We start from the raw sequence: 20,565 nt of genomic DNA, 5'->3' as shown, positions 1-20,565 counted from the left end.
GGCGTCCCGCACTGCCATGGGTTAGGGTGGCGGCTACGAGCCGCGCGAAGAACCAGCCTTGTGCATCCGCCGGGGGACGCGGAGCCCGAACGCCGCTCGCCGCTCGCCGGCGCAGGGCATGGGGAACGCGGTGTGAGCCCGCACCCGGGGAGGACGCAGGAGCTGCGGAGACGGGCGAGGAGGAGGAGGAGGAGGAGGAGAGCGGTGGGTTGGAAGGACCCGAGGGAGGAAGGAAGGGTGGGGAAGCGAGGGAAAAGTGAAGCTGGGAGGAGAAAGCGGCGGAAGGTGGGGATTGATGCTTCTGTTTTTTGTTGCCGCTGCTGCCCTCGCGCTGGGAGCCGAGCCGGAGGGAAGGCGGTGGAGAAATGATTGCAGAGTTGGTGAGCAGCGCTCTGGGGCTCGCCTTGTATCTCAACACCCTGAGTGCGGATTTCTGCTATGATGACAGGTAAGGGGTAAGAGGAAGGGGTGACGGGCTGCCTGGGGACTCCGCGGTGGCTTTGAAGCTTCCCGCTTGAAGGCTGGAAGTGCATCTTGGAGGGACTATTCCTGCACCTGACGGCTTAGGAGACGCGTAAACATCCGAACCTAAAGCAAACACTTGGGACGCGGGCGCACAGGGCGGGCTGAGGGAGTTTGGGTTCTTACTTTGCAGCAGGTTCCTCTCCCTTGCTTCTAGACTGTTGGCAGACGCTTAAGTTTCTTAGCGGAAGTCTCTGCAATTTGGGAAACTGTTTAATGAACGCATTAAAAAAACAATTCTTAGGTATTCCTTGGTGCAACAAAAGCACATTGAGCGATTTTACGTCTGGGCTGGAAGGAAGCTGCTCCCTGCCCTCTAATAGATCTTCCCTGTAACGTTTCCTTTTATTGATGGGACACTTTTATTTCCCGAGGTTGAAACACATTTGACAGTTAGTTGCCCAAATAGTGGAGAGATCGCACTGTTTCAACTTTCCCCTTTGACGCGTGGTGTACATTACTTTGCGCCAGGGCAGTGCTGCGCCCCCGCCTCCCGCACAAATCGATGGAGTATTACTTTATAAAAGCCTGGGCCTTCATTTCTGTTTGGGAGTTTTACTTTCGACGTTAGCGATTCTTTTGTGCTAATTGGGGGAAGAAGACGCCCCTAGAGACTGAAGTTGTCTTCTGCATTTGGGTTAGTTTGGGTGGCTAATGAGACCTGAACTGTGTTGTCAAAGAAACTGCATCGATTTCTGGGAAATGTCACAGTTGTCCTCGTGTCTCTACCTATTTTTTTAAACGTTGTTAGTGTTTAGAAACTAATGAAAAGCTCCATTAGGGGAAATTCCAATTTGTGTCTTTCCGGTGACTTAATCTGGTTACAATGAAAACAGATGCATAATTAAAATATATTAGCGAGAACAGCACGCCTGGCTAAACTTATTAACCGTCCTGGGGTGTTTCATGCTCCATTGAAATTAAACCATCCAAAAAGTGAGCACAGATTTACTTTGACAGCTTTTCAGCAGCCTCTCTGGATTATGGAAAGAGAATGGATCCCCAGGGTCAGGGCGAGGCAGGGAGTGAACTTAAGCAAAGTGGTTGATAGGGAAGATGAAGGCAGAATCTTCTCTAGATGGTGATTAGCCAGATTCTATATCCTCTGCTGTGCCCCCGCTCCCTGCTTAAAAGCGTGTTCATGGTTGTAAGCCTTAAGTCACCAAATCTTGGTTCACACCCTCATCTGTTACGAAATCCCCGGGTAATAGATGCAGGAACATCCAGCAGACCCTTCTCAGTGCCTTTTATGTAAGTGTCTATTAGATACTAGTTGATAGAAAGCCACTGGTAGACATAAACTTTTCCTTAACTTTCAAGCAATGTGCATGCGGGCTTTAGCAATTATGCTGCAAGCTCTGAGAAACCAATGGTCTGTGTGTAAGAGTGATATGAACTGCTTCTGTTCCCTCCAACTTTGTGTTACTCTGCCCCTACTATTTCTAGGGTACTGGCAGAAAAAACTCTTGGTTTCCAGAGTTGGGTGACTTTTCAGTAAAGTGAGCTCAGGGGAGAATCTGGGCTGTTATTGGTACTGTTGGGGACAGTTTGAAGAGTAAGTATTTAAGCCAATAATTAAGAGCTTATATAAGGAAGTAACACTGTAATACTGTAACTATTGTAGAACACTGATAAATCAAGCATCACTGGCCTGGTTACTCTTTATTGCTGTCCATTTCTTTAAAAAGTACTTCAGAAGAATCTATCCAGTAAAGATTAAAGCTGGAACTCAACTACATTTGAATATACTTTTCTCTGTAGACTTAAAGTTTATTTTGTGTTCTTGACTCCTCAGTCAGAAGTGTTAGTGTTGTAACTTGGACAGAGTGTAAGGATGATGATAAATTAGTTGTGCTTTGATAGTTGGCAGTTGTTGTAAATTCTTTACCTGCTATAGATTGAATGGGGTGTCAAAATTCCTGACATACCTAGCTGCATAGATGAATTTAATGTGATAATTTGCCCATATCATCTAGTTGATGCCTGCCCAATATATGATATATAGATCATATATACCAATATGATATTAAAGGCCTATAAATATAAATTATAGTTAGCTACAATTTGAAAAGTGTATTTGACTCTAGTTTTCCTAGTAGCAGAACTGTGTGTGTGATTACATATTTTTCCGAGTATGAAGTCTTACAAGTATCACTTGGTTTTTATGAATCCTAGAAATTATGAAGTACGTATTAATAGGAGCGTGGAACTTACTCGGTGTCTGCATAGCATGTTCAGGTAGTTCAGTACCAAGGTGAACTGTAGCTTGTGACTTTCCACGTAGACTTTCTGACCACTGCTCTAACTCACTGGTGTGAGAAGGGGAAAAAAGCTGGGAGTGGCAAGTGCAAATTGTAGGAGGATGGTAATGTGTGTATTTCCACCACTCCATTTCAGACTACAAGGACTCAGGTGTGAAACTTGTTTAAGCTACATCTGTGGTTTCTGCCGCTTCCCTGCTTTCCCAGCCTTCCCCAAAACTTTAGTGAAATATGGTTTCAAAGGAGAGAGCCGTACTGGGAGTGAGAGAGCAGCTCAAGGAGAGAGATGACTTTTATGCTCGACTTGCTTAGTGAAATCAAGACTCTACATTTTAGCTGACGAATCTGGCATTTACTGTCGGAGGGCTTTCTATTGCTTCAGCTTAAACATTATTGCTGTGGTACTTCTCCAAGTTATCATTTCTTTTAAATATAGTGATCAAGTTTACTTTATAAACTATATATGTAATTACATTCAGTATTTGATGTAGCTTGGTTGAAATTAAGTAGTAATCTGAAACCTTCTTTTAGCAAAATCAATTTCCCTATGGTAAAATTTAATATTTTACAAGTGTTTCTGTGCTAAAGTTAAGAATATGGCTCTGATGTGATGAAACAAACAGTAGAAGGGTGGAATTCACCATATCTGATGAAAAAGCATATATGGTTTCAGCTTCTTCCCCCTCTCCCCTTGCCTTCAATCTAGTAATAACTGTATTGAATCTTAATTTGTGGTTAGAGTAAAATTGGAATTATAAACATACAGTCGTTGCTAAATTTTAAGTCATGTTGCATGTGAATTCTTGAAGGACCATTTCATTTTCTGGAGAAATTTAATTTTAGGCTAGTGGGGAAAACTTGCTGACCTGAAATTCTCTGCTCTCTGACATATTTGTTGAGGATAACATTGCATCACTTTCCCTTCATCCTCTTTAAAAGTCCTGTTATGTTTTGCATAGAGATAACACCAACAGAGGAGTCAGTTTACTTCAGAGCAACAAAAGTAAAACGATAACTGCTGTTTCCTACTCTTCACTTCATTGTGCACATGTCTTCTAATTGATGGCATGCTTTTTATAGTAGATAACAAGTAAATAAGTTAATGCCACAAATTCATCTTTTTATTCTAATGTGACTAAAATAACATATTAGTTTAAAAAGACAATTTTGAGTTTCTGAAAGTAGGAAATGGGCTTGTGGCCACTTTGAAAAAATTTTCCTTATTGCTCATTCTGCAGTTGTTAAACTCAACCATTTATAACATTATCTTTGGGTTTCTTAGTTACTAGTGTGCGGTAATTGTGTAAAACTTAGTGAAGCAACTCCACAACAGGAATTTCTACTCTTAAAATCAAAACCACCCCAAATTCTCAATAGCACATTCCTAGTTCAGTTATTCATCTAGATGTAAATGTAAATCTCAGTTTAAAAGTACTCATTTTTTTCCTGAATGTCATAAAGAGTTTCATTAACAGTATTTAAATGAAGAAACAGAGGATTTAAAGTATACACACAAGTTTTTTTTGTATATGTATTTCTTTTTCTAAAGATATTAAACTGTATTTTCTACTTGATCTTTTAAAGTTATCGGTTTGGGCTTTTGACCTGGTATAAGAATTTCTTGTGAAATGACCAGTTCCTCTAACTTCTCTGTAAAATGTTCTCTCTAATAAATTTGCCTTGGACCAATCTGGGTTTGTTATCTTAAAATTGTAGTATGTTCAACCATTGAAGATGTGTCTGATATTTAGTAAATGAATGTTTAGAAAGAATTACTATAAAATCAAAGTAAATAAGAAAGAAGTTTGCTTTGTATCTAAGGTTGTCTTTTCAGGTCTTTACTGGAAGAAGCCAGTATGTACAAGAGTGTTATTTCATTCTTATTTCTTTCCCAGTTGAAAATGTATTGGGAAAAAAAAAAAAGGCCAGTGGATACAATTTACAGTTTATAAAATATTTTATGGGACATTTTATTTTCTAGCCAAGTTTTGACTGTTTAATCACATCTATGTGGAAAAAGTCATTTTGCTGTTTGAACAAGTACATCTCTTAACAGTATATTAAAATTAAGTGAAGCCTGTATGGATTGCTTTGCCTTACCTCTGTTGAGCTTGTCACATGGGGTTTATCCTAGCAAATGACCCAAATACAAGCACTGAACGGACACGCACAAATGCCATAGGGAAATTTCTTGCCAGCCATCTGTCTCTTAGTTGCTTTCATATATAAATGTACTGTATTGGCGGAGGGGGGTGGTGAGCTGCCTGTATTATTGCATATTATCAGTTTACATCATCTTGTCATCTGCACTTAGTTTTTCAGAGCTGATGTACCCCTGTAGTAACACTGAATTCCCTGCTGTTATAATTCTGAAAGAGCTTCAGCCTTTTGAATTCCAACATGAGTTAAGAGCAGTTTGGCTTGCTAATCTCTTTGTTGCTGTTTAGCATGCTAAAAGCACCTATTTAAAATGCCCTTGATGGTGCAGCTCTTTATCAGAGGTGAAGGGTATGTTTTGTTTAAACCCGGCACCTTCAAAATACTAGGAAAGGACAAAGTTTACCCTTAAGGTGCTCTGGAAAATGTGTGTCTGACAAACCTACTTTCTTATAACCTCATTATTCTCACCCAACATGCTTTTAACACACTAATATTCATCTCTTAAGTTTTTGATTCTCTCTTGGAAGCTAAATCTTATATGAACTTGGAGTCCTTCCTTAAATGGCTTCACAAAATTGACAAGTGTGGCAGCCTTGATGGAAAGGACAAGTGGGTTACTGAATGTAATGACCTTCCCTCTATGAATAGCTGTCTTCATTAAGAGCCTAGCTGAAAAAGAGTAGAGAGCCCATCACCAGAAGCTACATCCCTCTACTTTTCATGGGATGAGAAAGGCGTAATATTTTGAATCATTACAGGTGGAATTATGCACAACGCTTGATGGTTTCTTTAAAGATTTGATTTGTATGTGTTTTTGAGCAATAAAGGGCTACATTCATTAATTCACTGATTCTAAATACCACTAGACATGGGCTTCCCATGTATATGGTGCATGGGACAAACAACAGCTGTTTTCCCTTGTCAGTAAGCGTCCCTACCCGCCTGTCCTTTCCTGCCTGTACTTTACTAGGTGCTTGTATAGTGTTTGAATCTGGGAGTCTGATGATAGACATAAAAAAATGCTGATAGCTTGTCCTTTAGCAGAGTTGCAGTTGCATTGGCTCATATTTATTTTGATGGATACTCACCGTTTTAAACTTTCGCTGGGCTTCTGTTGGCTTCTTTCCCAGAGCATCTGTGCTGAAGATCAATGGTGATGGTTGGAACTGGATTTATTCTTGATTCAGTGCTCACCGGCACCTTATTTGTACCCGTGGAAGCTTTAGAATGCTTTTGCCACATGGCTCCTTCCTGTTGCCCATGTCCGTTGTTTTCCTTGAAGGTCTGTAACGGCTGAACTCTTTGACTTAACTGGATTTTGCCTTGACCAGTCATAGGGATTGAAGACTTTTGTGTCAGATATTATTTGGGCTGTATTTTCCAGGCAGTTAATTCTAACAAGATGCAGCACTATCAAATTTCTATTGATCTTCTCCTCTCTGACAATTTAACTTTTCAATTATATTTGTCAGTTTCTCTGGTACTCAAGGTTTCTTAGAATAAAAGGTATAGTTGTTTGTTTAAATCTTTTGGAGATTTTTTGGGATTACCATTTTGGGTTCATCCATGACCTTTCTTCTTAATAGTTAAGTGGGAAATAATTGAGTAAGCCCATCTACTCTGGAGAAGTTTGAAGAAAGTAGGAACACTGAGATGATTTATTTTCCAGATTCTGCATTAAAAGTTTTTATCATGTTTTAAAAGTGATTTATCTTACTTATGGGCATTTCATCAAATACAGTTAATTTGAGTAACTAGAAATGATTATTTTAAAGATGAGATGGAGAGAGATTTTGAACTTGCTCATGTCTAAAGGATTAATTTGGAAAAGAGATTAAAATTGAAAATTCTAATTCCACCTTTAGATTCCATTTTGTTGTGGAAATAAGTGAAATTGTATATACATTTACTTATTCCAAGGCTGTATACACTTATCCCGTTGCTTGAGGGCAGCGCTGACGTATTTGTTTTAAAAGTACCTTAGAACATGGCAGAGGAGATGCTATTTGCTTTTGATTATTTGGTTTAAGCTTTTGTTTTATGATTTCTTTGCCAGGGCATTTTGTGATATCAGAGTGAGGCAGGGTCTGAAGCATGGCTCAGCATATAGTTCTAGTCAAGAAAACTGGATAAATTACATATTTGTCAAATGAAACACACATCAGTGGCCTTGGAATAGCAGCTGTGTGGTAGGTGTTGAGGCCAAATAAAGTATTTCTTTCCCTTTGTCTTGGATGATTGCCCTTTATTTCTGTGGAATTTATTATGGTACATGTGTGATTATTCCTCAGGAGCATCAAGTTAAAAGAAAAGTTCACTATAGGCTTATGATTATGGTTTAACTAGGAAACAATGTGTAAAAATATTGCCGTGGGGTAAAGGAATTTACTGACATTTGAAACTGAAAAATTCACAACTTTTGATGATGAAAGTGCTGTTTTCCTACTTGTCATTCCAAGGATTATTGATTTCTTTAAAAGTAGAAAAATTCGACTGTTCTAGCCTAGAAATTCTCACTTGCATCATTTAGGAGTATTTTGACTTCAAAGGATGTGTTATTTGCTGAAAAGTGGCCACTGGGGCAAAATATGATTCTTGACATTTTGAACATTGTTAAATGATGGCACCGAAGTATTTCAAACAGTCATAATTCAACATTGTTTAAAAATCCAGTGGGAAAAATGGCAGCCCATAGAACCCTGCATATTTGGAATTCTTTGGGTATTCATTTTAAATGCAGTTCACAAGTTTGCTTTTTACAAAATGCAGTGTTTTTTTGTGTGTTTTTTTGTTTTTTAAAGAAAGATGAATAAGGCTAGTGAAATTTTTACAGCTGGGGCTTTTGGAATTTTGTGTTCTTTTTTTCAGTTGCTTATAAGTATTCTATAAAGGGACTGAAAAGATGCAGGCCATAGCCTTGTTTTTTGTTTTTGCTTTGCTATCTCAGCTGGGTTATATGCCTATATTCAGAATATTATTATAATGCATATTGTTATTCAGTATTTATTATAAATCCAAGATCATAAAAGTAGTTTTTGAGCGAGGCAGATAAATGAAAACACTTAGGGGTAAGTAAACACCTTGTCTTTGTTAATTTCCGCCTTGTCTCATATCTACCATGCTTTCTTTTCTCTTTGGGATATCTTTTGGATTAAAAAGTCAGTAGTCTGACTCTTTACAATATCAGTGCATGTTGAAGTGACATTCCTGCAAATTGTGGCCTCCACAGGGGTGCCTTGGGTGGTGACTGTAGAGATTGCATTTTAGGCTTGACTGCTTTTTGCAGTTTGGAGAGGACACTTGTCATTAGAGAGCCCTTTGGGAAAGGAGGGTAAAGCTGACAGCTGTGCTGTTCCCCTTGGGGACCTTTCTCATTGTTTTCTACACTGTCTTTGTCCATCTCAGCCCTCCTATCTTCAGGTTTTTAAAGGTGTTATAAATACTGAGCCTCCTGCCTTGGATTGTAAAAGACATCTTAAGGTAGAATACTTGGGTCCAAATATTTTGTCAAGTGTACTTCTTTTAGAATAGGGTGTTTCTCTCCTCCTCCAAGTAATTAACTGCAGCACTGCTTTCCCAAAGCAACTGAAAAGAGCTCCTTTTGACAAAGCAAGCTTCTAATGACAAATTTCCCAACTACAGATTTGCAGAGGAAAAGTTCTCCGATGATGAAGAAGTTTAATCAGGCAAAAAGACATTTTTATTTGCAGAAATAGGCCCTTTAGAGGGAGGTAATTACTTATAGCTGATGTGAAAAACTAGTATACCTGAATTCATTTGGTAAACCTCATTTAAAATAGGAAGGTTATTCTTGTTATTCTATTGAAAGGAAAGAAATGGTGCTGTTGTATCATTGAATTTATTTATTTATTTTTTTATCATTGAATTTATATTAAAGAAATAAGGTTTTACACTTGAACCCACTCTTATAGGGATATGTACTGACTTAACTAAAGAAAATGAATTTGAGATTTGAGAAGAAATCTGTTATAAAGACTCTAGTGTCCAGACTGAAATTACCAACTGTAGTTTGCCATGCTGCTTCTAAGTCGCTTCAGTCGTGTCCAACTCTGTGCGAACTCATAGATGGCAGCCCACCAGGCTCTGCCGTCCCTGGGATTCTCCAGGCAAGAGCACTGGAGTGGGTTGCCATTGCCTTCTCCAGTGCATGAAAGTGAAAAGTGAAAGTGAAGTCGCTCAGTCATGTCTGACTCTTAGTGACCCCATGGACCGCAGCCTACCAGGTTCCTCTGGCCATGGGATTTTCCAGGCAAGAGTACTGGAGTGGGGTGCCATTGCCTTCTCCATAGTTTGCCATAGGTATCTTCTATTTAAAATATCCCATTGAAATGATGTCTTTTGGGTTGCTTCCTCCACCTCTGTATTTTAAAAAATCTTTGCATTTTTCTTTTAAAAACAATAGTGTTTTTTGCTAATAGTATTCCATGTTGAACAGAAAATGAAATTTCACTGTTACTGATAAATATGTCATCAACATAAAGTAAACCATTTCTATGAGAGACTGCTGCTGCTGCTAAGTTGCTTCAGACACTAGTACCTACTTAAACAAACAATTGGGATATAGTTGCTTTACAATATTTTGTTAGTTTCTGCTGTACAGTGAAGTGCATCAGCTGCTGCTGCTGCTGCTGCTAAGTCGCATCAGTCACATCCGACTCTGTGGGACCCCATAGATGGCAGCCGGGTATCCATATATCCCCTCCCTTGTGGACCTTCTTGCTCCCATCCACCCCTCTCGGTCATCACAGAGCACTGAGCTGAGCTCCCTAAGCTATTCAGCAGCCTCTCACTAGCTGTCTGTTTTACACATGGTGACGTATGTATGTCAACCCCAATCTCCCAATTCACCCTTCCTCCCTCCTCCCCCAGTGTTTCTGTTCTTTAGGTCTGTGCAGCTGCTTTTAAGTTCAGACCTGATATGATGTTGAGGATGCCTGTGGCAGGCAAGCGGGCTTAGACCTGGTCCTCTCTCATAACTACTTCCCCCTCCACACCCCACCTTCATCCTTTGATATGGATGATTATCTTTTAAAAATTCTTCTCAAATGCTTTTTAAATTTTCAGTTTCTCTGAACCACATGAAGGTCTTTATACCTCTCTTAAAAGCACATTTTCAAGCTGAGGTTCTTGTTGGATCTCTTTCCATCTATGTATGTGTATATGTATTTATTTCTAGATCATTGCTTTCCAAACTTCAGTCTACCTGCTTATCACCTGGGCTTGTTAAAATGCAGATTCTGCCTGGCTCCCGTCTAAGAATCTGCATTTCTGTCATTCTTAAGTGTGATCAGTGCTGCTGATTCATGTAATGTACACGTTAGCTTTGTGTGTTTTACAGACATTTGGAAAAGACTGCCTAAATTCCTGGATTAAAAAAGATTAAGCATAATCGTTTATATCTCAAAAGCATATGAGTTTTGCCTTTTTATTTAATCTCTTTGTTTTGTTCGCATATTTGCTTAATCATGACATCTTTAAATTGATCATAAGCGTTTGAGATATTGTATATATTTTGAAAATGTGGAGAGCCTGCTAAAATCTAGATGATCTCTACTGAAATATCTGTCACTGTCTTGTATTAAAATGTCATCTTTGTAACATTACTGTGGAGACAGATGTTGGGTTCTGATTTTGACAAACTGATAGGCAGTTGCCTTAGGCTATGACTTGAACAGATTTGTTGTTGTTCGGTCGCCCAGTCGTGTCTGGCTCTTTGCGACCCCATGGATTGCAGCATGCCAGGCCTCCCTGTCCCTCACCAACTCCCGGAGCTTGCCCAAGTTCATGTTCATTGCATCAGTGATGCTGTCCAGAAACTGATGTCTAAACGAGACTGTAGTCAGCGCCTTGAGGAGTGGTACTTTTATTGAGCAATCCCTTGTAAGGAAACTTGGCTTACATTGCATGAAGACTCTATGTCAGGCAGGCAGCAAAATATAGACATTTAGGCAGCTGAAAGTAGGAAAGAGAAAGATTTATTAATGATATTCAGGCACTGGGTGATACTACTGGATAAAGGTATATCTACCTTTTTAAATGTGTTAGAAATGCTTGGGCCCCTATGATTTTTTTTTTTTAACCTGGTACACTATATCTTAACCTTTGGAGTTTTTCTGAATAGGTGAACTCCTCATATATCTGCAGGTTTACATGCCTACTTAGTAGAAATCATTTTAAAGAATTTATTCTAAAATGAGTTATAATTATTTCTTTCTTTTTGAAATACTGTACTCTGTCTACAGTGCTGAAAGAACAGTAGGCCAACATAAGATAGTAGCATTTTAGTCTCGGAATTAACACTTTATTAACTAGTACTTGAGATGCTAAGCCTCTAAAACTTCCTCTTCTAATTGATCAGGAAGTGCAAATAATGACAACAAGTGCCAACCACAGACTGAAGATCAAATGAAATAGTCTGATGAATGTTTTCTGTGTATTTAAAGAGATGCAGGAAGATACAGTTAGAGGGTGCTCGACCAGAGGATGAATGACTCAGTTGTCCCTGAGTGGTTGGCAGCTCACTCTCTTCTCACCTGAAAACAGAGCTGTGTTCTCCATCATGTCCTTGCTCACTTTTTCATTTGGAGTCAGTGGCTGAACTCCTGCTGTCCCAGCTTCTGATCCCCCACCCTGCCACACCTCATCTCTGCTTCTAATCTCTGTTCACCCTTGGATCAGTTGTCCCTGGTCTCACCATGGAAAGCAGGTTTTGTTCTCATCTATACCTTTTCTCCAGAGAAGGCAATGGCACCCCACTCCAGTACTCTTGCCTGGAAAATCCCATGGGTGGAGGAGCCTGGTAGGCTTCAGTCCATGGGGTCGCTGAGGGTTGGACACAACTGAGCGCCTTCACTTTCACTTTTCACTTTCATGCATTGGAGAAGGAAATGGCAATGCACTCCAGTGTTCTTGCCTGGAGAATCCCAGGGACGGGGGAGCCTGGTGGGCTGCCGTCTATGGGGTCGCACAGAATCAGACACGACTGAAGTGACTTAGCAGCAGCAGCAGCATACCTTTTCTCCAATAGTTTGGCCACCTGATGTGGAGAGCCAACTCATTGGAAAAAAGACTCTGATGCTGGGAAAGATTGAGGGTGGGAGGAGAAGGTGACAACAGAGGATGAGATAGTTGGATGGCATCTTCGATGCCATGGACCTGAGTTTGAGCAAACTCTGGGAGATGGTGAAAGACAGGGAAGCCTGGCATAGTGTAGTCCATGGGTCGCAGAGTCAGGCACAGCTTTGTGGCTGAATAGCAATGATTCTTTTTCTGTTGCTTTCCCTATGTTGCTGGTCTCTGCTTATTTTGGATAGATATTCTGTCCAATCTGAGTACTTTTTTTCCTTCTGCAAGGTAAAAGGACCAATTATAGTGCCTCAGGTGTGAATAATCTTTGGTACTCTGGTTCTGCTTCGTCGGGTGCATTGTTACTGGGTACTGATGGTCTCTCTCTTCAATAAAACCTGTTTTCTTTAGGGAGTATGTTCGGAGTCAGAGCAGTACTGGCAGCCCGGTGATTAGGAAAGATATATGTCAGATAAGCTGATGTTTTTCCTGCATTGAAGTGTTTGTGTTAATCAGTGGTGTACTGAGAATTTCCAATAAGTATGCTTAGCACATGTAGTGGAGGATGACATCTAAATATCTAAGCCTGTTGATACAATTTTGTAACTAATTACAATTTTTTTTTTTCTTTTAGAACTTTCCAAGTAACAGAGTGGCAGAAATTAAGAGAGACCACAAGAATTTTGAAATCAGATAGCCTAGGGATCTAATCCCAGGACTATTACTTGCTAATTATGTAATTTTGATTGTTACTAAAATTTTTCTAGCCTCTCTTCCCTCCTCTATAGAATGAGTATAGTAATACCTACTTTATAGTGTTGTTGGGAGAATTTAGTAAGTTTTATAAAGTGCAGTAGGAAATGGCAACCCACTCCAGTGTTCTTGCCTGGAGAATCCCAGGGACGGGGGAGCCTAGTGGGCTGCCGTCTATGGGGTCGCACTGAATCAGACACGACTGAAGCGACTTAGCAGCAGCATAAAGTGCAGTACTAGGATCTTAAGAAGTATTTCTCTTAATCAAGAAAATATTCATTAATTCTATAGCTGATACTTTAAGATAATTATTTAATAACATCTAAAAATATTGTAGAATATTTAAGGGTTTTTCTTTAAAGCCAATATTCAAAATTTAAACTTATTCTGATAATTTTTCACTTGGTATTTCAGATAGAATTAGTGTCACTGAGAGGGTTCAGTGAGCTATATTAAGTAATTACTAATGTTAAAATTCAGTTTTCACTTTGGGTTATAGGCTTGGACAAATGATTTTGAAATTTAACCATTATACACACACATATGCCTATATGTATACACACCAGGTTTTGCCAGTAAAATGTTTGTGGTATATACTCAATTACATGTATAATTCATTCACTTTGTTGTATAACTGAAACTAATATAACCTTATAAATAAACTATACTCCAATAGAATTAAATTATTAAAAAAATTCATTAGCAATCAATTAAAAAAAAAGTATATACAAAAACCAGAACTCAGATGTCTCCCTGACATCTTCACAGCAAAGTAACTTTCTTCTTTAGATTAGATGATAGTACTGTGTGTAGGAGCACATGGAAAGTTATGATTTCTTAGCATCTTGTAAGAGTTGTTCTGCTCTCTGATGCATATCTTAGATTTTTCAGGAAAATAATTATTTAAGGACATATCTTAATATTAAGATATTCCTTATTAATATTAATGAGAAAAAATCTTCATGAAAATATGGAGTTATTTTGAATTATGTTGCAAAATGTTATGTTGAATTGAGAGCGCAGATTCCAGGAATACTTTTTTAAAAACTAATTTATTTTAATTGGAGGCTAATTACTTTACAACATTGTGGTGATTTTCACCATACATTGACATGAATCAACTATGGGTGTACAGGTGTCCCCCCATCCTGAATTCCCCTCCTGCCTCCCTCTACACCCCATCCCTCTCGGGGGACACCCCAGGACTACTTTTTATATATCTTTCATTTTACAGTGAGTCTATTGGGTATAAAAACTCTGTTCTTTGAAGCCTTTTCTGGGAAACTTGTTACTCTCTCACTGACTTGCTCTTTGATCAGGACCAATGACTCATATTAATTTATTTACAGTAGTTCTGCCTTTAAGAATATTGATCTCCCTTTTGATTCAATAGATCTTTCACATGTTTGCTTACACTTGACAGTAACATTTCTGGCTTCCTTCCCTGCTTCCTGCCCTCCTCCCCTCCAAACAAGAAATACTTTCCTCCTCAAAGTACAAGTAAGCTTAGGATGTTGAAGGTTTATGGAATTGATTAGACGATTTCCTCTTTAAAGTCTAGGTGTGGCTCTAATGATTTTCCAAGGTTCCTTCCAGCTTAAAGCAGGCCACAATTTTTGGGTTTGGGATTTGGGTCTGTGTGTCTAAAAAATATATCTGAAATTGGCCATTGGGGGGCCATTGATAATGTTTTCAGTAAAACATTGTGCATTTGGCTATGTATACAGTGGAAAATGAGGCACTAATACCACCAACCATATGAACCGAAGATGTTTTTACCTCAGTCATAATCATCATTTTCTTTCTTATGTGTTACCTTCTTCTCAGTTGGAATGTTTACTCTGTTCCTATTGATAACTAAATTCTAACAGCAAGTGGCAAACTCTTAAAAAGGAGAGCACTTTTCGTTCTTGTTGGATAGCAGCCTAGTTTTCTCTAATGCACATCTGTTCCTTGGAACATTTTTAGAATATTCAGGTGAAAATTCACCCAGTATTTTAATAAACCAGATTCTGTTACTGACGGGTTAAAACCATTTTTGTCATACTGTTTTAATTTATTAAAGGGAAACGACAAATGGTTTCTGCACGATGGCTCTCAACTCTCTGGGAGTAATTTAAATGAGTACAAGAAACCAATAATTCAGGACCTTATTAAACATGCCTCAGCAGTTGATTTCTAAGACTAAAGAAAAGTCCAACAGCTGGATTTCTCCAGGGTGAGGGATTGGATGGGAAGAGGGGTTATCTACTATGAAGGAGAAGCTTAGATTTGATATCCCTATAAATGAATTTTGGTGAAATTGGGAGGAGTTGACTTGGAGAGGATTCTGCCCCTTTCTTGTTTATGATACGATGTTTTCCTCTTATGATTTAGAGGAGGGATCATTATGGAGAAATCTGGATGGGAGACAGAGGCACTGCAATGGAAGATGGGTCATTTTGATTGAGTACTTCTGTAGATTGGAACCAGGGCAGCAAATGATTGTCAGCTTCTTGAGGTTAAATCAAGACAGGTTATTAGAATGGAATCCTCTGAATTCAACTCCATTTGTTGGAAAGTGGTTCTTTGGTATCTTAAATTCTATGACAGATTTTGATTGCATGCTGAATTTGGGGTGTGTGTTACAAGACAGCAGCATATTTGTATTTTTTTTTTTTTTTGAAAAAGGCAGTTATCATAAAAAGTACCCAGATGTTTATCTTTGTGTACTTGGAATTTGAATTCTGAGGATTTATTGTTTTGGGAGAGGGTTGAGTTTATTTTTCTAACTAAAGCCTGAAATAATTAGCAAATTTAATGTTAAATTGGACACTTTATTCATATACTCAACCTTCAGATTTAAGGTAGACCATAAATGATATTTTAAAGTTAAAATTGTTATAAATGCTAAGAATAATCTAGAGTTTAAATTTTGACTTCTATTTTGTGTCAGCATTATTTGTGAAAACTGGTTGACAAGTTCAAAAATTTTCTGTAAAACCTGTTATGAAAAGAACATTATTTACTTTAAAAGTTTTCTCTAAACCTGAATAAAAACTTAAACGCAAACCAGAACTTAGCCCGAATGTTTTTCCTTTGAGCATCAGTGGGACTCTATATCAGAATAGAGTAAATGCTTTGTATGCTGCTTACCTACTGCATTTGGAAAAAATCTTTTGTATATGTCTGCAAGCTATTTGTGTGTTCAGAAAGAATTTACCAGAATCGACTGAAATTGGTGAAAGAGGTCAAAGAAGCACTTTATAGCTATAACTTTATTGAAAACTGGAATGGTATTCTCTGTCTTAATCTTGAGTAAATGAAAGCTAAAGAGTGATTTCATTTGTGAAATATTATCACTTTACCTTCACTTAAAGGAGATTATTTGTATTTTAAGCATGTTTTCCCAAGAAAATCACATCAGTTGCTGCTGACTTCTATCTGCATTGGTTTTAGAAAAAAAGAAAGCGATGAATAGAAAGTAAGCAAGCAACAGAACTAATAAGGAGATAATTTCCTTATACCTGTATCAAAAGATTTAAAGATATTTACTTATAACATTGTAAATTGTTTTGTGGTTTCTGGTCACTTATCTCAGAGGCTGCAAACAACTGTTGTTACTAGAAGTGATGGAAAGAGAAAACGTATAGGTATGTTTACCATTTAAGTAGCCTGACTTGTGCAAATTATAGTATAGAAAATGGTAATTCTATTCAAAGATTGTCAGAAAGATTTGAATGTGGTTTATTTTAAATTCAGGAAATCCACTCAAATAGACATTGGCCTTTGATTTAAAAGTGTTAAGTCATTCTTATATAGAAGTGTTCTATCTCTCAAGAAAGCATCAGTGTGGGATGCTTTCAGCTCATGTCATTCCTGTTTTTTTTAAGCAAGCATTTCTAAGTGCTTAACTGTGTCAGGAACTGTGTTTAATATGGGGAGGGGCACAGACTCTGAAGATGTAGTCCATAATCTCAAGGATTTTAGAATCCAGAGGGGAGACCAAGTAAATAGATAGTTTCTCTAACAGGAAGACATGCTTATGATTGTGGGTAAGTACATAAGAGGGGCACTTGACCCAGGCTAGGAGGGAGTAGATAAGGAGCTCTTGTGAGAACTGATTCCTGAAGAATAAGAAATAACTTAATAAATATGAGGGGGGGGGAGGAGGAGGGAAAAGATATGCAGGAAGAGAAAGTTATGGTGTCTGAATAGCAGGGCATAAAGCTAGAGCAGAAGGTAGGGAGCGGGAGGGAAAAAAAGATGAATTGGCAAGGGAGGCAAAAGCCAGCTCACTGACGGTCTTGCAACCCCTGATAAAATTTGGAGAACTAACTGAAACAGGGTGAAAGCTAAAGCAAAGCGACCAGAAAGATGTCTGTAATAGGATTATATTGGAGGATTTGTGTTCCTGGGAGTGATGAGGCCTAAAAGTAAGGTAGGAACAGAGTTTAAAAAAAAAAAAAATTTGAGTATGTTAGGAAAAGATGAAGAAAAGTTGACGAATGTAGAGGGTTTTAGGAGAGGGACTCCTCGGGTTTCTGCGTTTGAACAAGTGGGTAAATAAGGAAGAGACAGGAGCTCGGTTTGCGGGGGAAGACGGCGGAGGGATCTGCAGGGGAAGACGGCAGAATGATCTGCGGGGGAAGACGGCGGAATGATCTGCAGGGGAAGACGGCGGAATGATCTGCGGGGGAAGACGGCGGAATGATCTGCGGGGGAAGACGGCGGAGGGATCTGCGGGGGAAGACGGCGGAGGGATCTGCGGGGGAAGACGGCGGAATGATCTGCGGGGCAAGACGGCGGAATGATCTGCGGGGGAAGACGGCGGAGGGATCTGCGGGGGAAGACGGCGGAGGGATCTGCGGATCCGCCTCAGTGAGCAAGAACAGTGGTCACAGCGTGGATGTGCTGGGGCCGTGCAGTCAGGCCTGCCTGTACTGCGGCTCTCAGTTGCTGCTGAGACCTTGTCATCGGCCCTTTATTTTTGCTAGCATGTTATATATTTTGGAAATACGATTTTAAGTGCCCCAAACCCTGTTGAAGAACTACAGAGCCTCTTGCTTGTCTGAACGTAGAGCCCTGAGGAGGCCATGAGGGCTTCATTTCTCGCCCCGTCTCTCGGTCTGGGCATCGTGGTGGTCGCTGTGGCCAGTGGCAACCTCAGGTCTCATCCCAGGCTCTCCCAGAAGTGCTCCCGGCGAGGGGGGAACCCTCATTTTCCTGACTTGGATGACAAGCTCATGGGTGAAGGCACCTCTAGCCAGGTGTTGGAGTGAAGAGTACACAGGTTTGCTTAGCCCATGCCATGTGTAGGAAAGAGGGCGTCTGTTAGAAGGGACAGCGATTCTGGGGAGGGGGCGGACCGCAGATGTCCATGCAGCCCGGGGTGTCCGCTTCCAGTCTATTAATGCCAGTGGTCATTTGAGTAGTACTCTTTGGTTCCAGCTCGATCATAAATGCAGTCTCAGAAGTCATGTGCATTATAAGGTGGTCAGATATATGAGGTAGAACTTTCAAATAGGATGTGTGTGCGTGTGTGTGTGTACCTTGGATTATCATCCAAATATTGGAGTGGACACTATAGCCTGTTGTCGAAATCTACCCTATAGCCTATTTTTTTTTTTTTTAAATATCCACATCTATCTGTGGGCCTGCTGTCTCTGGCTGCTGTCTACAATGGCAGAGTTGAGTAGTTCCAACGGGGACCTTGGGGGTTGTAAAGTCTGAAATAAACTCTTGCCCTGAGGATCTTTCTGGTCCCCAAGAGCACATCTCTGCCCTCTCAGGGGCCCCCTGACATTTGATGGGAAACACAGGTTTGAGATGCAGTGAAAGCTCAGGGGTCAGACTTACAGATGTAAAATGTTACTGACTTCTTTTTCCCTGGGACCAGTATGACAGTGAGCCCTCGCAGGTGATTTTTTTGGTAGAACTTGGCAAACCCAGAGCCGGTCTGTCTAGAATAGCAGTCAGGGACTAGGTGGCGGTCCTTTATTGGTTTTGTCCTAACTTGTCTCTGGATCCCGAGTGTGTTGGTGAGCAGGGGCTTTTGAGGGCAACAGTGAATCTCTGTGAGCTGGTGCTCCATCCCCTGCCGTGTGGTCTGGCTGTCCCTTTGGGCCTGCAGGAAGCACCCTCTGCTTCATCTGAGAGCAGTTGCCTGGGGGTTGCTGCTGGAGCTGTTTGTGAGCCTGGCCCCCCTGCCTCTGGAGCTGCAGGCTGGGGTCTCCCAGCAGTTGTTGCCCAGCTGTCTGCTGCTTTGTTACACTGTTTCAAAGGCTGTGCTTCAACCCATGCTCTCCAAGTGTTTTGCTTGACCTCCTCTTGGGTTCAGGCCTGGTTTGAGCTCAGCCCTAAGCAGCTGTTTGGTATTCTTCTGGTGTCTATTTTCTCATGTGGTCTCTCACTGGTCCTGATTTTCTGTGATCGAGGTTTTGACACCTGCAAAGTGATTCTGCGTCACTACTTGGTTGTTGACAGCCTCCTCTTGATGCTTTTTTGTTCTCTGGGCTTCCCAGGAGGCACCCTGGATTTTAAAATGTGTTCAGTAATGCACTGTTTCTTTTCTTTTTTTTCTTTTTCCTTATTGGCAAGGAAAAACACAGTATGTTTCTGCTTTGAACTGGATTGCCTTCGTCCACCCTCTTTTAGAGTCGCACATGTTCAGTGGTTGTGGTTTGGATGTGGTTTTCCTCAGGTAGAAAAATAGATGTCAAAACCAGGATTTGACAGGATTGTATCTGATTCCTGCACTTTCTGGGAGTCTTGTTAACTTGCCAGGCGAGAAGTGTAAGTTTTACAAAGGGATTGTACCTGGCTTTTCAAAATTTGTTTCTCAAAGTTTAGTTTGCTGATTTAAAATAATAGACTAATCCTTCCTGAGTGGAAAATGCTGCCTTTGATATTATTTTCAGTAGTTAATTTGAAGACTAACTAATTATGTTTGCATGTGAAATGAACTTGAGAGGCCTGATAAATGCATGGAATACATTTTAGCCAGAAGCTACCAGTTCTGCTTAAAAACACCACCAAAAAACCCATTAATTTGATTTTCAATAAGGGCCTATTAAAAATTCATAATGGATATGCCAGGTAGTAAACAGTTTCTGTGGAAGGAGACATTTAGATAGAAAGGCTTTAATCTGGAGCTAGTGAAATCAATTTAAAAAATTAAGCTGGAAGAAACTCATTGAGTCAAACACATATTGTAATATTGTTTAAAGGGTATCATAATAGTATGAGTTTGGGGAAAGTTCAATTCTAATATTCAGTTTTATGAGTAGATATGTAATATATATAAGTTTTTAGCAATTGTCTACTTGCCATAAGCCAGAGGAGAAACAATCAATTTACAAATAACACAGAGGCAGTAAATTTGTTGGCAACAGTTCTAGGCCTATTGTAATTCTGTAGTTTTTTCAATATGCAAGCGGTGAATTGCTAATGTTGCTCTGAGCCAAAGATCTGGTGATTTGTGAACGTGTCCAAGCAGTACTTACATTATGTAAGGCTGGGAGGTATTTTGATATCGGTGAAATACTTTATGGAAGTAATAGGAAAATGTGTACTGTTGAAATCATATCTATAAAATCAGTGTTTATATTGAAGTTACCCTCCCAATTCACATTTCAGATTTACAGGTTTGGCTTGATGCTGTGTGATCAATTGAGACATAGTTCCCCTCTGGCAGGGGCTCACGTCTGAAACTAACATCTTATTGGCTCTGCTCTAATCACATTGATCACTTTGAGCTATCGTCAAGGGGTGTGTGACTTCCAACATGGGCACCCTGTTCTCT

General features: G+C 39.8%; 1 protein-coding gene across 1 annotated transcript in view; it reads left to right on the top strand.

The window, feature by feature from the left end:
* Positions 1–222: 222 nt before the first annotated feature.
* Positions 223–20,565, top strand: part of TMTC2 (transmembrane O-mannosyltransferase targeting cadherins 2) — a 434,311-nt gene continuing 413,968 nt past the window's right edge. Inside the window, exon 1 of the mRNA XM_040234484.1 lies at positions 223–448. Within this exon, the coding sequence (XP_040090418.1) occupies positions 366–448 (83 nt within the window). The 5' untranslated portion in view covers positions 223–365. The remainder of the gene's footprint in view (positions 449–20,565) is intronic.

This window comes from Oryx dammah, unplaced genomic scaffold (genome assembly GCF_014754425.2).
Source record: "Oryx dammah isolate SB20612 unplaced genomic scaffold, SCBI_Odam_1.1 HiC_scaffold_29, whole genome shotgun sequence".
In the NCBI taxonomy this organism is placed as follows: domain Eukaryota; kingdom Metazoa; phylum Chordata; class Mammalia; order Artiodactyla; family Bovidae; genus Oryx; species Oryx dammah.
Note: the sequence above shows the minus strand (reverse complement) of the source record. Positions and strands in the feature narration are given on the sequence as shown.